The sequence below is a fragment of the Sturnira hondurensis genome, unplaced genomic scaffold, assembly GCF_014824575.4.
Source record: "Sturnira hondurensis isolate 20B ecotype Veracruz unplaced genomic scaffold, ASM1482457v3 Scaffold0007406, whole genome shotgun sequence".
Taxonomy (NCBI): domain Eukaryota; kingdom Metazoa; phylum Chordata; class Mammalia; order Chiroptera; family Phyllostomidae; genus Sturnira; species Sturnira hondurensis.
The window spans coordinates 10,742,165-10,759,413 of record NW_028080037.1 but is presented as its reverse complement, the minus strand read 5'-3'; the positions used below and the strand labels follow the sequence as shown (position 1 = coordinate 10,759,413).

At 51.2% G+C, this 17,249-nt stretch overlaps 1 protein-coding gene and 1 non-coding gene across 2 annotated transcripts in view; both read left to right on the top strand.

Annotated features, from left to right (window-relative positions):
- The window catches only part of GCN1 (GCN1 activator of EIF2AK4), a 56,520-nt gene that overhangs the window by 4,462 nt on the left and 34,809 nt on the right, over positions 1-17,249 (top strand). Inside the window, exons 3-18 of the mRNA XM_037052237.1 lie at positions 3,252-3,315; positions 4,097-4,228; positions 4,683-4,791; positions 7,269-7,367; positions 7,461-7,595; positions 8,388-8,456; positions 8,586-8,694; positions 9,670-9,744; positions 10,016-10,144; positions 11,191-11,241; positions 11,583-11,681; positions 11,890-12,063; positions 13,338-13,490; positions 14,715-14,807; positions 16,282-16,357; positions 16,508-16,667. Of these exons, the coding sequence (XP_036908132.1) occupies positions 3,252-3,315; positions 4,097-4,228; positions 4,683-4,791; positions 7,269-7,367; positions 7,461-7,595; positions 8,388-8,456; positions 8,586-8,694; positions 9,670-9,744; positions 10,016-10,144; positions 11,191-11,241; positions 11,583-11,681; positions 11,890-12,063; positions 13,338-13,490; positions 14,715-14,807; positions 16,282-16,357; positions 16,508-16,667 (1,727 nt within the window). The remainder of the gene's footprint in view (positions 1-3,251; positions 3,316-4,096; positions 4,229-4,682; positions 4,792-7,268; positions 7,368-7,460; positions 7,596-8,387; positions 8,457-8,585; positions 8,695-9,669; positions 9,745-10,015; positions 10,145-11,190; positions 11,242-11,582; positions 11,682-11,889; positions 12,064-13,337; positions 13,491-14,714; positions 14,808-16,281; positions 16,358-16,507; positions 16,668-17,249) is intronic.
- LOC118991369 (U6 spliceosomal RNA) lies at positions 8,865-8,971 on the top strand. The gene has a single exon (XR_005067397.1). It is a non-coding gene; the product is annotated as a U6 spliceosomal RNA (small nuclear RNA).

Sequence of the window (17,249 nt, the reverse complement as noted above, 5' to 3'; positions counted from 1 at the left end):
TCCCCCTCCTTGTAACCAATTCTGCCTTGACTTTTGGTGTTTGCTTGTTGTAACAGTTGGGTTAGTTTATCCATTTAGGTATCAAAGGTTTGAACAGTTTTAACCATTTTAATTGGAAACAGTTCTAAAAGATAGTAACAATCTTGCTTTCTTTATATTTTTAAAAAGATTTTATTTATTTATTTCTACAGAGAGGGGAAAGGAGGGAGAAAGAGAGGGAGGGAAACATCAATGTGAGAAAGAAATATCAATCTGTTCCCTCTTGCGTGCCCCCAACCGGGGACCTGGCCCTCAACCCAGACATGTGCCCTGAACCGAGAATCCAGCCAGCAACCTTTTGGTTCTCAGGTTGGTGCTCAATCCACTGAGCCACACCAGCCAGGGCCCAGCTGTCTTCCCTAAGTAATTTACCAGATGCAAAAACATTTTCTTTATGACTTGGCGTATCATTTTTCCAGTCGGTGTTCAATGGAACTCAGCAAGATGGTAGCAGGTGATTGTCCAGTAACGGATTCTAAAATCGAATAAGTGTGGGAGGTGTCACGTTTGTTAATGCCCACTGGGAGGGTCACAGCATATTCCAGGAAGGTGTTTTAATTTTATTAAACTTTTTAAAATTTTATATTTTCCTTGGACACCCCCCTGCCCCCACCTCTTTTGAAAACCTGTTCTGGGTCTGGGGAACACATTTTTGGAAATGTGAGGCACGTACAGTCATGCTGATTTTGTACCGTAACTGAGGGCTACCCCTACCACCTGCTGGGGTGTGTAAGACTGGTTTGCCTTTAGCCAGTCCATCCTGATTAGTTTCTGAGTTTCCTTTGGTGTGTTTTGCAACAAGCAGCATTTGTTGGTGTGTGGTCCCTAGGCCAGCAACATCGGCGTCGCCTCAGAGCCGGTTTGAGATATAAATTCTCAACTCTACCCCAGCAACACCAATTCAGAAACCCTGGGTTGGGGGAGAGGGGAACCCAGCATCTGTGTTTTAACAGATGCTCGGGGTGATTCCTGTGTTTCTGAAGTCCGAGAGCCCTGGCTGTAGAGAGTTGGATCTCCCTTTTCTTCAGCTTTCACCTCTTGTTAGTCAAGAGCTCACTTTCTACTGCTCTTTTGCCCGAGTTCTCATTTGCTGCTTCTGATCTGCAGTTGCCTGGTAACATACCCAAGCTTGTTAAAGTGGTGTGCAAGTGAAGTAAGTTGGTGTTTGTGAGCTTCTAAGAGAGTCTCCCCTGTCTTGATGCTTTTGTGTGTGACTTTTATGGCACTTTCCGAAGTCTTTCTGGTCACTCTTCCCAGCAGGTTCTGGTTAGGCAAGGCTGTCACGTGACAGGTTGCTATCTGCACACACTTTCTGAACCGTCATGGCGGCCGGCCCTGCCAAGGGGCTGCTGGGCAGTATACTTTTCCCCCTTTTACGGAGTAAGGGGTATGGGGGTGTGTCGGGGGGTGCGTGTGAAGATCTTTCTGGGAGATTTTACTCTTCAATCGCCCTGAAATACTGTAGTTCAGGGTGGATGATATTTCTAAAATGTTTCTAGTTTTTGATATGCAAGCTGATTGTGCAAGTTAACTACACTGCACAAGGCCATTAGTTCTCAGTTTTCTAATCTTCTGAGTCTCAGTGGGAGCCATCATGCAGTGACCATCGCTCTGGCTTCTCCTTTTGTTAGGGAAGCCGGTACCGAGTAAGTTGACCGAAGGCGGGGTGAGATATTTTCGGTCTGGCGGGGGAGTGGCAGGCTTTCTCAGAGCAGTCTGACCCTAGATGCAGTTGGTCAGCATGGCTCAGCCCAGCCTGGCCCTGAGGCCTCTCTGATGCTCCCCTCAATCCTGCCGCCATGTACTTGAACCCTGAGACTTAGGGATGCAGTGGGTCCTGTGCCTGATCTTCCCGGTCACAGGCCTCTGGTGCAGCAGTCGGCGATGAGGGGCACGGCTCTGGACTCAAATGGGCTCATGTTCTAGCCACGGCTCAGCCACTGAGAGGCTGTGTGAGCCTGACTCCTCGTTTCAGGTGTGGCGATAGCAGTAGCGCCTCCCTCACAAGGTTGGGGTGAGGGGTGAGTGTGAAGAACGTGTATGGATGGAGCTTCACGCAGTGCCTGGCCAGCCGTGGTAAGCTCCTGGTGTATGTTAGCTGTTACTGGTACTGTTCTCTTAGCTACAACCTGTCTCTGATCCTGGTCACTCTTTCCCTTTGTTACTGAAATGGCCCCAAATCCAATGGACCAATACAGTATTCTGGGCCTGGGGGAACCGGCCCTGCCCCCCTTCATTCCCCCTCCATCAGGCACACCCCGGAACGGCGAGGCACTGTGCCAGCCCTCCCTGGGCCTGCTGCTCTCGGTGCCTCCACGCTGGTCTCACGCTGCAGCTTACACTCCTTTCTACTCAGACCCTTCTCCTTTTCGTCTGCATGCTTCTGTCTGGCATGCAGAACCTGTCCCAGGTAGGCGTCCATGATTCAGCACTGTTGTTCAACCAGCGTTGCTCTTCACTTGGCTGGCCTGCTTGGTTCCATGTGTCTTGGTTTCTTCATCATAAAGGACACGTCTCATGGGGATTCAGCGGGTTGCCGTGTGGGGAGTGCTCAGAGCAGGGTCTGGCACCTTTGCGCACCAGGGAGGTGCTGGGAGGTACGGTCCCTCCTCCTGCGTCCTGAACGGGCATCGTGCATTTCTACCCCTGCACTTCGCTTACGTTAACGCCACCCGGCACGTATGTCTCCTCCTTTTTGTTTCTCCATAGCCTGCTAACCTATTAGGCTGAGAGTCTGCATTTTGAAAATACCCCAGGTACAGATGTTTTTCCCTGTTCTGATCCCTCCTACGACTTTAATTTTTGTCCTAGGTTTTAAAACCGTTGATTAGAAGGTACATGAAGAAAAGTGCACGTAGCGTAAGGAACAGCTCATGGGATGATCACAGACTGAACACTCCCAGGTAGCCGCGTCCAGGAGGAGCAGGCGAGCCCCAGCATGCCAGCACCTCCGCTCAACAGCCTGTTCAGTTTTGAGGCCGTTTATATTGCCTCGGTTTCATTCATTTAACAAATGTCCACCGAGAGCTTTTTGGTACCTGGTGTTTTCCTAAAGGTCTGCTTTGTCATTGCTTTTTCCTCTTGGGAGTTCTCTTTTGAATGAACAGAGAGTGTCCAGTGGGCAGAGATCACGTCGGACACAATGCCTGGCTCAAGCAGATGCTCACGAAGCGGTTTTTATTGACTAGTCTCTGTATGATCTTTGGTTTCAGATCTGCCAGAGGGAGCAGTGAAAGGGCTCTGCAAGCTGTTCTGCTTGACTCTGCATCGGTACAGGTGACTCCCAGCCCAAGGCCCAGAGTCCGGAGCACTTTGTGCCAGCAGGTGGTGGTAGAGGGTAGCAGACAGACCCCAGGGTTCAGAGTGTGACTGCCTGGGTCCAGTCTGGGCTGTGGCACTTCCCAGCTGTTGGATCCCAGGGAAGTCACTTAACGTCTCTGTCCTCAGGTTTCTCACCTGGAGACAGAATGATGCCATTACTTACCTCATAGGTCATGGTTAGAAAGCATGAAGCGCCTGGAACAGTGCCTGCCACGCTGCGAATGCATCAGTCACGCGTGCAAAGCACTTGGCCTAGTTTGAGGCCCATAAGTGTTCCTTAAATGTAGGTGTCCCCCTTACAGTCTTAATGGCTCATTTGCCCTTATTTTACATTTTTAAAAGATTTATTTATTTGAGAGAGGGAGGAAGGGAGGGAGGAAGAGAGGAAAACATCAGTTGGCTTCCTCTCCCACTCCCCGAGCTAGAGACCTGGCTTGCAACACAGGCATGTGCCCTGACCAGGAATTGAAACGGCATCCTTTTGGTTTGCAGGCCTGTGCTCAGTCCACTGAGCTACGCTAGCTAGGGCTCATTTGCCCTTGATTAGTTGCTTCTAGAATTTCTGGAGGAGGTAGATTTATCTAGTTGTTTCCTAATCCCATCGCCTGTGATCCTCTGGAAAACAGTGCAACCTGATTTTTCGGAAAAGCTCAGGAAAAGATCAGCGCTTGGCCCAAGCTGCCTTGCCCTGGCCCACGCCCATGTGTTCACGGATCTCCTTTGGTCCTCCCCTTAGAGATGCGGCATCTCGCAGGGCCCTCCAGGCCGCCATCCAGCAGCTGGCTGAGGCCCACCCAGAAGCCACTGCGAAGAACCTTCTGCACTCCCTGCAGTCTTCAGGCATTGGCTCCAAAGCGGGCGTCCCCAGGTAAGTTTTAAAGGTGGCGGCTCACAGGGCTTGGTGGAGTCTTACGTGGGGGAATCTGATGCAGGTGAGCTGCACCGAGCAGGTGTGGGCATCCCTGTCCCTTTTCCCTCTGCGACTGTGAATGGTGCCGGCAGTCTGCCTTTGGAATGGAGGGAGGAGCCTGCATGGCAGGAGGGGAAGCCAGATGCCCACCAGGCACCGAATGGGAGAAACCATCTTTTTGGTTATGTTTTATAGTAGTGAGTACAACAAAGATGGTAGTTTGGCTGATGAGACCTGCACCCTTTGTCCTGAATTGTCACCGATGATTTCTGGGAGGTGGTTCCAAGTTCTCAGTTGTAGGTCAAGGGCGGGTCCTACCCACCCAGCAGGGCCTTGCGGTGACCATTTGTCCCTAAGGCGGAGGCTGCGGCTCTGCACTCACCTCTTGCCTGCCCTGCCCTCCCCTCTGCAGTAAGAGCAGCGGCTCGGCCGCCCTGCTGGCCCTGTCCTGGACCTGCCTTCTGGTGCGCATTGTCTTTCCCTCGAGAGCCAAGCGGCAAGGGGACACCTGGAACAAGCTGGTAGGTCCCTCGGGTCTTTGGAGTCATGGTGGTTAGCTCCGTACACAGTTGGGGTATGTTTGAGCATGTTCACTCTGCCAAGTGGTCTTGGCAATGGGTGGCCAGGCACTTTGGATTGTCTTGAGGTGTGTGATTTGGTGGGTGGGCATGAGAGCAACATAGTACATTCATCTGTTTATCAGTTGTCTTTGAGCTGCTCTGTGTCAGGCGTGGTGCTAGGCACTGGGACTATGGTAACAGGTGAGAAGAACGTGGTCCCTGCATTTCTAGCGTATGTGGAAGACGTGGCAGGCTAGACGGGCAGGCGGCCAGAGTGCAAGTAAACTGGTGAAACACTGATGTAAGGCATTTGGGGTTTTTTGCTCATCATCCCATTCCCTGTGTTTGGATTTCAGTGTTGGACTGGCTACTGGGATGGGATTCTTGCCAGGTGTTTTGGTCCTTAAATTCTCTGCTCCTTTCACGCTCCCTGCCTTGCCTTTCACTCACCAGAGATGGCCCAGCAGGCCAGGTTGGGCGGTTCTTCTCAATGTCCAGAGAGGCTTAGTGGAAGGCAAGAGGCGGCGTCTCACAGTTTAGTGAGAGGAACTCTGAGGACCTTGTCGTGGGTCTGTGTCTTGGCCATGAGATTCGGCCAAGTACTTCACTTCTGAGCCTCTTTCCTCACCTGTAAAATGGGAAAAAGTACCACCAACCCCATCCACCTCAAAGAGCCGTCACAAAGATGGGCTCAGACCAGGCGGACAGGGCTGTAGAACTTAGGGCCGTGCAGGTAAGTGAGAAGTGGCCTCAGAAAACCCAGAGCAGCCAGCTGGCCAGACGTACTGATGGCCTTGTCCCTGGGAGCTCACCCAGCGCACACCTGGGGACGACTGTGGAGTGGCTGTCAGTGACGACTAAAGGGTATGGACACTGAGACCTCTCAGGCAGTGGACGTGCTGGAATGGGACTCCCTTCACAGTGTGGGGTTTCGCTGATAACAAAAGGCCTCCTTGTAAGGAGGCGTCATGGGCTCCCTCCTGTGCTTATCTCCAGTGAATTCTCATGACCATTATCTGGGGTAAGTATGCCTGTGGGTTAGTTGGTGGGAGGGATGAACCCTGGAATGTCCTGTTTATGGGAACAAAAGCGTAGGAGCTTGGACCATGGCTGTCTTTTCTGTGTCTTGAATGCTTTGCTCATGGCTGATGTTGACAAATTATAGTTGACTCAGTTGCTCAGGTTGGGGCCTCCTAAGTGCTGAGCACTTGGGCTGCAGCAGGGAGTGTGACAGAGGACCTTGCTGTCGTGGTGCTTACACTCTTGTGGAGAAGGTGGACAACAAACAGGCCCACAAGTAAATGAGAACCCGTGAAGTCCTGTGGTGGGAAAGTGGGAGAAGGAGAGAGTGCGGTGGAGCGTGGCGTGGAAAGAAAGCTGCTCTGAGGAGGATTTGTGTTGGGCAGAGACCTGAAGGCTGCGGGAGAGCCAGCCCAGCGTAGGTCAAGGTTAGACCATTCCAGAAAGAGGGAACAGCAATATAGTTCTGAGTGCAATATCAGCAAGCTTGTTATTTTAATTAAAAATTAAATTTAGCCCTGGCTAGTGTAGCTCAGTGGATTGAGTGCGGGCCTGGGAACCAGACAATTGTGGTTCGATTCCCAGTCAGGGCATATGCCTGGGTTGCCGGCCAGTTCCCAGTGGGGGACTCACGAGAGGCAACCATACATTGGTGTTTCTTTCCCACTCTCCTTCCCTTCCCCTCTAAAGATAAATAAATAAAATCTTTAAAAAATTAAATTTACATACTTGTTAATTAAAGAAATAAATGGCTCAAAGTTCAACAGGCATTGAAGGATATGCTGGCTTCGATGCCAGCTCCTGCCCCTGCCACCTAGGACCCTGCTGTTACAAGTTCCTTATGTGCGTGGATCCGTTCTCTGAAGCCATGACCAGACAGATTTTAGTTGAGTCCGTACTGTGCGCTTTGTTCGGGGTTGCCGTGAGCCGCACACGGGCCGGGGTCGTCTCACCGCCTGGTCTTCCTCTTCTGTCTCTCAGTGCCTAGCAGAGAGCGCCTGCCAGTTAGTCTAGTAGGTGTTTGTGGTGCTGACTCAGTAAAAGTTAACGCAGGTAAACGAATACATAAAAAGAGGACGCTTGTTCTTTTCTGATGGTGCTGAACCTGTCTGGAATTATATATTCATTTGTGTGTTTACTCATTTAACATCCTTTTCTTCCTCTTGACCATAAGGTACATGAAAACAGGGACCACGACTGTCTGTTCTCCCTCTGTTTTTATTGTCTGACTCAGATAGGTGCTCAACAGATGTTTATTAGTGAGCTGCTGGAGTGACCAGGTGTAATTCCAGGGCGTTGGAGGGAGGAGGGTGTGGCTGGGACCGAGTGGGAGAGGCTTAGTGGACATGAACCCAGGACCTGGCCAGTGCAACGGAGGCCTTGGCCAGGCCGTGACCTCAGCCCCTGGGCCCCGGCAGGTGGAGGTGCAGTGTTCGCTCCTGCTTGAGGTGCTGGGTGTCTCCCACAAGCACGCCGTGGACAGTGCTGTGAAGAAGCTCACCAGACTGTGGAAAGAGGTGACAGGCGGCAGCCGCGGGCGGTGGGCATCGCTCCTTCCATGCCGTCCCCGGTGCTACGTGGCACATCTGCTTTGCACTCTTCCTCCTCAGAACCCTGGCCTGGCGGAGCAGTACTTATCAGCCATTCTCAGCCTGGAACCCAACCAGAGCTATGCAGGCATGCTGGGGCTGCTGGTGCGGTTCTGCACGAGCCAGAAGGAGACGGACGTGGTCAACCAGTACAAGGCACGTGGGCTCACTGGAGGGCAGGGGGGACCTGGTTTTGTTGTGGTGGCCCCAGCTGCTGGTCTCGTCTGGAGCTTGTTAGTTTTCTCAGTCAGGACCCCAGCCTTTTGCCGTGATGTATGCTTTGAGAAGTTGGAAAGGTTTCGCTCCAGCTGTGGCCTGGGGTGAATCCTGGCGTAGTTTGAGATGACAGTTTGCCTGTTCATTTTGCCTGGGGTCATTTATTCTCCCCCAGTTGAGCAGCTGCCATGTGCCAAGCACTGTGCCAGGTGTTGGGGATGCAATAGTGAGCATGGGAGCTGTGAATCCTGTCCTAATTATGTCTGAGATGAGCACTATAAAGGGAAAATGCAAGAGGCCATGATACTCTGTAACTGGGACCTCACTTGGATTATGACTCTAACACATCTCCAGCGGAGAAACTTAAAGGGTGGGTAGGCTTTAGCATGGTCAAGAGGCAAGAAGTAGCATTTTGGGCAAAGAAAGCAGCCTGTGGGAGGAGGCCAGTGGGGTTGGAGTGTCTTGTTTGGGGTGGAGAGGTGTGTGAGATGCAGCTGGCTGGGTACCAGGCAGGCCGCGTGAGCTATGCTGTGGCCTTTGGATTTGATTCCAGGAATGGTGGAAGGCTGTGAAAGGGTTCTAACTGGGGAATGGCACCTCTGTGTTTGACAGTATAAAATTTGGGGCACTGATTTGTGTTTTTTGGGAGACATTGCCACTGTAGAGATCTCTTAGGCCAGGGATGAGATACTTCAGAATGCCAGGGTCGAACCAGGCCTTTGTATTCTGTAGAATGCCCTGCTGGACTTCTATGTGAAGAACATCCTGATGAGCAAAGTGAAGCCTCAGAAGTATCTGTTGGTGAGTGAGAGGTGGGGCTTACTCACCTGGACAGGCTCAGCCCCACTCTCAGTGCTGTGACCCGGAACTGTCCTTCATCCTTGGTCTGTTCCCGTGAGGGCTGGGTGCCTGACTCCTCTCTCTTCGTAGGACAACTGTGCCCCTCTGCTCCGATACATGTCGCATCCGGAATTTAAGGATCTGGTACTGCCCACCATCCAGAAGTCCTTGCTGAGGAGCCCAGAGAATGTCATTGAAAGTAGGTTGCCGCCGGGTTGGGCAGTGTCGGGCGGTGCCGGGGAGCAGCGTCCCCGATGCTTGGCAGCAGGAGGCGGAGGGGTGGGGCATGTGAGACCAGGGACCCTTTCTGGACACGTTGGAGGTTCTCGGCCTTCTTGCCAGAAGAACGTACAAAAGTAAATTAGCTTGGTGCTCGCTGCGGCAGCACATACGCTAAAATTGGAACGATACGGAGAAGGTTAGCATGCCGCCTGCACAAGGATGACACGCAAATTCGTGAAGCGTTCCGTATTTTTAGCACGAGGGGTGGGATGGGATGGGAGTAATAGACAGAAAACTGTACTTGAAAAATAATTAAATTTAAAAAAATTTGGGAAAAAAAAGTAAATTATCTTAGAATGCCGCATACAGTTTTAGGGGTCCCGGCACCTTCTGGAGACTATTCCAGTTAAGAACCTGTGCTATAGGTAGTTAGAACTGGGTGTGGAGTTGGCACTTGAAACCATAGGGTGTGAGGGTTCAGTCTCTGTCCTTTTTTTTCTATTTAAGATTTTATTTATTTATTTTAGACAGGAAGGGAGGGAGGGAGAGAGGAAGAGAAACATTGGTGTGTGAGAAACAGCAGTGGGCTGCTTCTCACACGTCCTCAGCTGGGGACCTGGCCCGCAGCCCAGGCAAGTGCCCTGACTGGGGACCGAACCGGTAACTTTTTGGTCTGGAGGCTGGTGTTCAATCCACTGAGCCACACCAGCCAGGGCTGCCCTTTTTTATTTTGCTAAAGAGTATAGGTGGTTTTGCTGATTGGGATGGGGCAGTATGCAGCCTTATAGCAGAGCTTAGGGACAATGGTGTGGCCACCCATGTGGCCATTTGGAGGTGAAGCGTGGTCACAGTTCTATATGGCTAGACAGCAGGCCTCATGGCATTTGTGGGGAGCAGGGCAAAGTGAGTGTTATATCTGAGACTGACACGGTTAGTACTTGGTCCCCCTTAGCTATCTCCATTCTGCTGGCATCAGTGACCCTCGACCTCAGCCAGTATGCCCTGGACATCGTGAAAGGACTAGCAAGTGAGTATCCTGACCCCTCACCAGCCCCAAGAATGGCACCACCGGCTTTGGTTGTACTTGTCCCAGTTATTATAGAAAATGGGGAAGGGAACAGCTCAGGTTAGAAATGAGGCTTTAACCTCAATGACATTCGCGTAGTTTCTTCCCTGAGGCCCTTCAGAGTGAGCATTAGAGCTAGGATTGAAGCGTTGGGAGCCTGGCAAAGACAAAGATAAAAGCCTGGCCAGCGAGCCCTCGGCAGCTCCTGAGCAGCAGCCCTCTGTGCGTGCAGGTCAGCTGAAGTCCAACAGCCCGCGCCTGATGGACGAGGCCGTGCTGGCGCTGCGGAACCTGGCCCGCCAGTGCAGTGACTCTGCGGCGATGGAAGCTCTGACCAGGCACCTGTTCGCCATCCTCGGAGGTGAGTGGGGCCTTGTGGCCGGGGGCTGGCTGAGGGGTGGTGCCCGGCATTCCCCCTTCACTGGGACCCACTGGGGACCCGGTACTCCAAGTCTGCTGGTGGCAAGGCTGGGTGGCCAGGAGGAAGTGCCAGGCAGAAGGTGAATGCGTGCAGTTACACAGGCACGCGCAGGGCAGTGTGGTCGGGCGATCTTGGTTTGACTTCTTTAAGTATGTGCATTACTGTGGAAAAAAACTGGAGGGAAATATACCAAAATGTTGATGTCTTTGGGAACATTGGTGATTTTTAAGTGTTTTTCTTGATATTTTTTTTCTGTTCCTGAGATATTCTGTAAGGATATTCATTTTTTTTGTCAGGAAGAAAAAAGCTGGTAAATATTGGGTAGGCCAAAAAGTTTGTTTAGTTTTTTCCACATGATGACTCTACTAGCGCTTAGTTGTCTTTAACTTCATTAGAAACAGTTTTGTTAGGTTGTATTGTGACAGCTGTCATGTCAGTGTGCATTTAAGAGAACATAAAAATTGGTCAATCTTTGTGCAGCCATTTTAATATTGAAGATGGAACAAAATACACATTTTTGGCGTAGTATGCTTTATTATTTCAAGAAAGATAAAAATGCAACTGAAATGTAGAAAGAAGTTTGTGCAGTGTGTAGAGAACGTGCTGTGACTGATCGAACGTGTCAAAAGTGGTTTGCGAATTTCCTTGGTCCTATTGACATTTTGGCCAAATAACTCTTTGCTGTGGGGCTGTTTCATGCATTGGACGGTGTTTGGCAGCGCCCCTGGCCTCCCCACTATAAGCCAATAGTGGGAGAGAGCTGACACACTCAAAATATCAGTGAAGTTATTGGTGAAAATGAAAAATGTGTCTTTTATTTTACGGAATAAACTAAACAGACTCTTGGGCCAAAGCAGTGTTATTTTAAACCTAGCTTCACATAGAAGGGCTACTTCTGGATATAGAAACTGTGTCTTCATGTCACACATGATACCCTCGGGAAACGGGGCAGATGTGAACTTGAGTGTTGCCGCCTCTCCTCTCAGGCTCCGAGGGAAAACTCACCATTGTGGCCCAGAAGATCGGTGTCCTCTCAGGTACGGAATTCCCACAGGCCCTGGGAAGCGTGCTAGTGGATGAGGTGTAACTATTAGGTGAGGCAAGTCCTCCTTTGGAACTTGACCCCTCTGACATTCTGGGGCACCCCAGCCTGGCTCCCAGGACCCTACTGCCCGCCTGCTTGGTGAGTGGGCCCTGCTGAAGTCTGATGGGAGGCCTGGCGTCTGTGAGAGGCAGGACGTAGGAGGGGGACAGAAGGAGGATCAGTGGTGGCCAGAGGAGAGGCATGGCTGCTGGGGAGGAGGGCAGCGGCAGGAAGACTCATGTGTTGGTGGTTTTGTGCTGAAGAGGAATTGAGCAGGGCTCTCCTGCCTTCTAGGGATCGGGAGTGTCAGTCATCACGTGGTGTCTGGGCCTTCCAGTCAAGTCCTGAATGGGACCGTGGCCGAGCTGTTCATCCCATTCCTCCAGCAGGAAGGTAACTCTGTGCAGTGTGGGCAGTCTGGACTCGTGCTTGCCCCGGTATTCACAGTCAGGGCCTGCCGTGAACCCCTCCTGAGGGCGCGCCTGCCCGAAGCATCGCTGCTCCCGCTCCCTCGTACTGCCGTTTGCTTTTCGTGCTGCTGGCTCTGGTTTGACACAGGTCCGAGGTGTTGGACTAACTGGACTTGTGCTTCTCGCCCTAGTTCACGAAGGCACCTTGGTGCACGCCGTCTCTGTCCTGGCTCTCTGGTGTAATCGGTTCACCACGGAGGTACCCAAGAAGCTTACCGAATGGTTCAAGAAAGCCTTCAGCCTTAAAACCTCCACCTCTGCGGTGAGGCATGCCTACCTGCAGTGCATGCTGGCCTGCTTCCGAGGTGAGAGGCCCCCGCACAGGCGGCCCTGTTTTCTGGGCATCTCACTGTTTCAGGCTTTCCCTTTCTGTCCAGCTTGTTTGCGTTATTTCTTCCTGTGCCTCTGGGGGCGTCGGCTTAGTCATCCTTCTATCCCAGAACCCGCCCAGTCTTCATAACAGGTTCTGTTCTCCCCGTTATTGGACCTCTAAAGGACAAACTTTTTTCTGAGAGGACCCAGAACGGAACCCGCCACTGCGGTATCTGGAATCATGGAGGGATGATTGTGATAGGGCTGATTTAAAAGGTCCGGTTTAGATACACTGCGCTCTGGATCGGCTAAAAACAACCTCTGCCCTTCCTTTAGGGCTGACAGGCCCGTCATTTGGGCATCCGCCCCCTTCCCAAACAGCTAGGGGAAACTTTCAAATCTCTGTAGCTTGATTGCAAGGTAAAAACCTCTAATACTGATTTCCACCTCCATGACAGGCCTGTATTCCTTCGTTTTAAAGTTTAAACTGAGGAAGTGTTGTGTTTAAAGAAATGGGGCAGTTCCAGAGCCACCTCTAGACAGCGGCCACCCTCTGCCCTGTCCCGTCCGTCCTCGTGTCAGTTTGCCGTTTGGCTGTGTCGATCACCCTCGATTTCAGATGGAGCTCTGGGCAGCACAGACTTTGTCCAGCCTAATCTCTTCAGCTTGAGCTAGTTTCGCTCTATGCTTTTAAAATAAACATAATGTTAGCCTTTAAAATAAACATGTCTTGAATTCAAATCCTTGACATTATCTGGATGAAGTACTTGTTTCATTATGAAATGTTCAGATGCACTGGTTCACTAATGAACATGGGTTTAGCTATAGTTTTAACAGGTTGCTGCTTTTTCTTTTAAGGAGGCTTAGCTCATAGGTCAGCAGGTTGGTTTTGGATTTGGAAATCGGGTCCAGAGGCCGTCTGGTCTCGGGGGAGAGCGCCAGAAAGGAGTCAGTAGGTGGGAGGTTGGGTGTGGCTGTCTTTCAAACTAGCCGTGTGGCCCTGGGCAACTCAGCCTCTCTCGGTCTGTTTCCTTACCCATCAAGTGAATAGCTGTGCTGTGGGTTAGGAAGGATCCTTCTTGCTCTTACTGGATGGTTGTAGAGTTTGATTTAAGCCCCAGATTCTGATTCCAGTTCTTCATGGTGCTTCACGAGGTAACAGGGTTTTAGTCAGCCAGCCCAGACCTGGGTGGATAGCTCCCTTCTTAGGTACCTCCCGCTCCTGAGGATCAGGGTGTTCTGTACGGGCCTGGCACTCTCTCCACAGGTGACACACTACTGCAGGCCCTGGACCTACTGCCCTTGCTCATCCAGACAGTGGAGAAGGCAGCCTCCCAAAGCACTCAGGTTCCCACGGTCACCGAAGGGGTCGCCGCAGCCTTGCTGCTCTCGAAGCTCTCGGTGGCTGACACCCAGGCTGGTAAGAGTCGGGAGATGTCCAGGAGGATAGCAGAGGAGAGCCTCTTTCAGAGCCCCCGGGAGGAGTGTCTTGTGGTGTTTGGGGTTTTATGGGATCAGCTTGGCCACTTTTTATAGATCGGGTCGCCCACAGGGCAGCTCATCTGCTGGGATGAGCCTAAGAGTCACAGTGGGTGACAGGAGTGCAGCCAGGGCTTCTGTCACTGTCCCTCACCCTGTTGCTGCAGTGCTCTGGGACGGGGGCTTGCAGATGATGTCCCGGCCGACCTGGGTTTAGTAGTGGAGCTTTTTAAACATTGCTTACACATTACACGGTGTCACACGAAAAGCTTCCTTTTAGCCAGCCTGTCCGTCTTCCGGCCTCTAAGTTCCCCTCCCTGGACAGTGGCACCGGTTTCATCTCCACAGACAGTGGGCCGGCAGTGAGACACGCCGGGCACATACACTACACGGCGGCATGTTCTCTCCTGAACATAACTTGGAGACATTCCAAAGGAGCCCACAGGAAGAGCCTCCTCAGTCTTTTTTGTGGCTGCATGATGTTCCATGCTTTCTTTAATCCACCTTCTACTCTACATGAGGACAGACCTGAGCTTATTCCTGCCATTAGAAGCCAAATTTAGTCCTTTTCACAGTGTCTCGGGTCATCTGTATAAATGCCAAGGCACTGGGCTGTCGGGGGCACGATCCTGCTTCTGCAAGTTTCAGGCTGCTTTACTCTATTGGGAGAGAGGAGCTGCAAAAATACACCTGTCACTTAGGGCAAAATGTGGCATTAATGCAGTTTTGAAGGAGGGATTCCTTTTAGTTTAGGGGCTGGGTATCAAGGCTTCATAAAGGAGGAAGCATTTGAGCCAGGAACCAGAGGCTGGGAAGGGTTTCGCCAACCAGGAGGGAGCAGTGCAGTGTGGGTCAGAGCGGCCCCAAGGGGGGAAGGGCAGGGCAGGCACCACGTGTGAACCTCAAGTCTTTCGGCCTGGTGCTGGACTGGCTGGGAATCCCAGATGGGCGGCAGGGAGCCACTGCAGGTTTTCGTATGGCTGCTAGAAGGACCGGTCAGTTCTCGGGCTGGGGAGGACAGCGAGCCTAGCAGTGCCCTGTCCCTGCAGTGGAGGGTCTTTCAGCAGAGCCAGCCGCAGCAGCTTCAGGATAGAGGGGACCAGTCCTAGGCCCTGGTGGGTGTGGTGAGTTGTGTCATGGGGGGGGGCGCTCCTGATTCGTGCAGAGGCCAAGCTGAGTAGTTTCTGGCAGCTGATTGTGGATGAGAAGAAGCAGGTGTTCACGTCCGAGAAGTTCCTTCTCCTGGCCTCAGAGGATGGTGAGTTACTGCCCCCTCGTTTGAAATCAAGTTCGGGACTAAATTTCACTGGGGGGTCTTCAGAGCAGACTCTTCCCGACTGCCTGCTGTTTTGACCAGTTGACTTTGCAAAACCCTGGACCAGAGTGATCTGGCCAAGAGCTTGCTGTCCCGGGAAGGTTATGGAAACAGGGAGGGTGGGAGGAGAGGGAGTTCCATGGCGACAGAGCACCGATTGCTGTGGAGCTGTGTGTTTGTTAGGTGTAATTACACCTAATTGGGTAATCAGTGCTGTCTCGGGGATTTTCTTGTGTTGATGCTGCAAAGCCCCTGAGCAGCTCAGTGAACATGGTTCGCTCCACTCTGCCAGGAGATGCAGGAACCACTGGTTTCTGTTGAGGGAGGGAGCAGTGCCCCTTCAAATGTGTGCTTGAAATTCTGGGTCGCCGTGGGGATGTTTGTCCCTGATCTGTGACTTGAAAAGGCTTTTGACCCATAAGTCACAACATCCTGTTATTGAGCTACAACTGTTAGTCACTTCTTGACTGAAAATGAATAGTTCTGTGTAGGAGATACATTCATGTAACACAAAAACAAAAGATCCGAGAGGATCTGCCCTGAAAATTATACCCCTGCTTCTATTTCTGGTTGCCCAGTATCCCATCCATAGAGGGAACCGATCTCGTTAACTTCTGTGCATCCTTGACATTTTATTTTTATACCAGTAAATATCTTTTATGTGTTAGTTCTCTACCTTTTTTACACAAGTGGTCGCTTGCCTACTATATACAGTGTGCTGTCTGGATTTGGAAATCACGCCACGTCAGCGTATAATGAATGTCTTTATATTTTCAGATGTAACTAATTTTCAATTAATTTAAAGAAAGTGTATACTTTTCCTTATTCCACACATGTGTTCATAGTAGGCAAAAAGGAGGAAATTCTAATGAGCTTTTTCATTCCACATCCAGTGATAATCACACATACATTGGGTGTTCATTTTCCAGTTCTTTCTGGATTTGTTTTCTATTTTAAAAAAATACTTTTTTTTTTTGGAGAAAGGGGAAGGAAGGGAGAAAGGGAGAGAAACATTGATGTGAGAGAACATCGATTGGCTGCTTTTGTAGGTGCCCAGACCCGGGGTCAAACGTGCAACCTGGACATGTGCCCTGACCAGGAATTGAACTCATGACCTTTTAGTTTGTGGGATGACACCCAACCAACTGAGCCACACTGGCCAGGGCTGTGTTCTCTATTTTATTTTATTATTTATCATTTTTTTAAGAGAAAGATTTATTTTTGGAGAGAGGGGAAGGGAGGGAGAAAGAGAGGGAGAGAAACATTAATGTGTGGTTGCCTCTTGTGTGCTCCCTACTGGGAACTGGCCTGCAACCCCAGGCAAGTGCCCTGACTGGGAATTGAACCACCAACCCTTTGGTTCACAGGCTGTGTTCTTTATTTTAAAACCACTTCTGCTGTTTCTTTTCCCTCCCAGCCCTGTGTACGATGTTGTATCTGACAGAGAGACTCTTCCTTGACCACCCGCATAGACTCGCTGGCAGCAAAGTCCAGTACGTGAGGCTCGCTTACCTTTCCCCTTGGGCCAAAGGAGGCAAACCTGGCAGGAGCCTGAGAAAGGGGGTCCCAGGGGGTGGGAGGGCTGGCTGTGGAGAGCCCTGCACCCGGCCTTCCACCAGGACTGTCTCCCCCTGTCCTTGCAGGCAGTACCACCGGGCTCTGGTGGCGGTGCTCCTGAGCCGCACCTGGCACGTGCGCAGGCAGGCCCAGCAGACGGTTCGGAAGCTGCTGTCCTCTCTCGGGGGCTTCAAACTGGCGTATGGACTCCTGGAGGAGCTGAAGACTGTCCTCAATTCTCACAAGGTGAAGGCATCTGGGCTGCAAGCTGGGGCTCTCAGACCTGCCTCTCCAACCGGGCTCAAGCCGTGGGTTTTGGATGGGCTGCTCCTGGACCATTCTTACTCATTGACTCAGACTCTGTGATTCCAGAATCTTCCCCCCCTGCCCTTAAGCTCCAGTAATACCGAGTTCATATACAGTTGACTCTTGAACAGGGCGAAGATTAGGGGCACTGACCTCTCTCAGAGCCGAAAATTCAAATATAACTCCCATTGGCCCTGTGTGTATGTGGACTTCCTTATGGGGAGTTGACCTTGAACAACTGATCAGCGTGGTTTGAACTGCGGGCCGGTGGGACTGCGTGGGCCCAGCTGCAAACCCATGGTGCTTGAGGGTCCGCTCCAATTCCTTTTCCTTTCCAAAGACTCTTTCTTTCCATGCCATTCGATGTGTAGCTCAACCTTTTTATTCCTAATTGAGTGTCACTTAATATTTTTAAAGTACTTGATAATTTTTAAAGCGTTTTATGCCATTTTCCCTTTTGATTTTTCACAGTGTCTTTAAAAGGCAGATAAGCTTACTGCCCTTGTTTTGTATGAGTGGTCT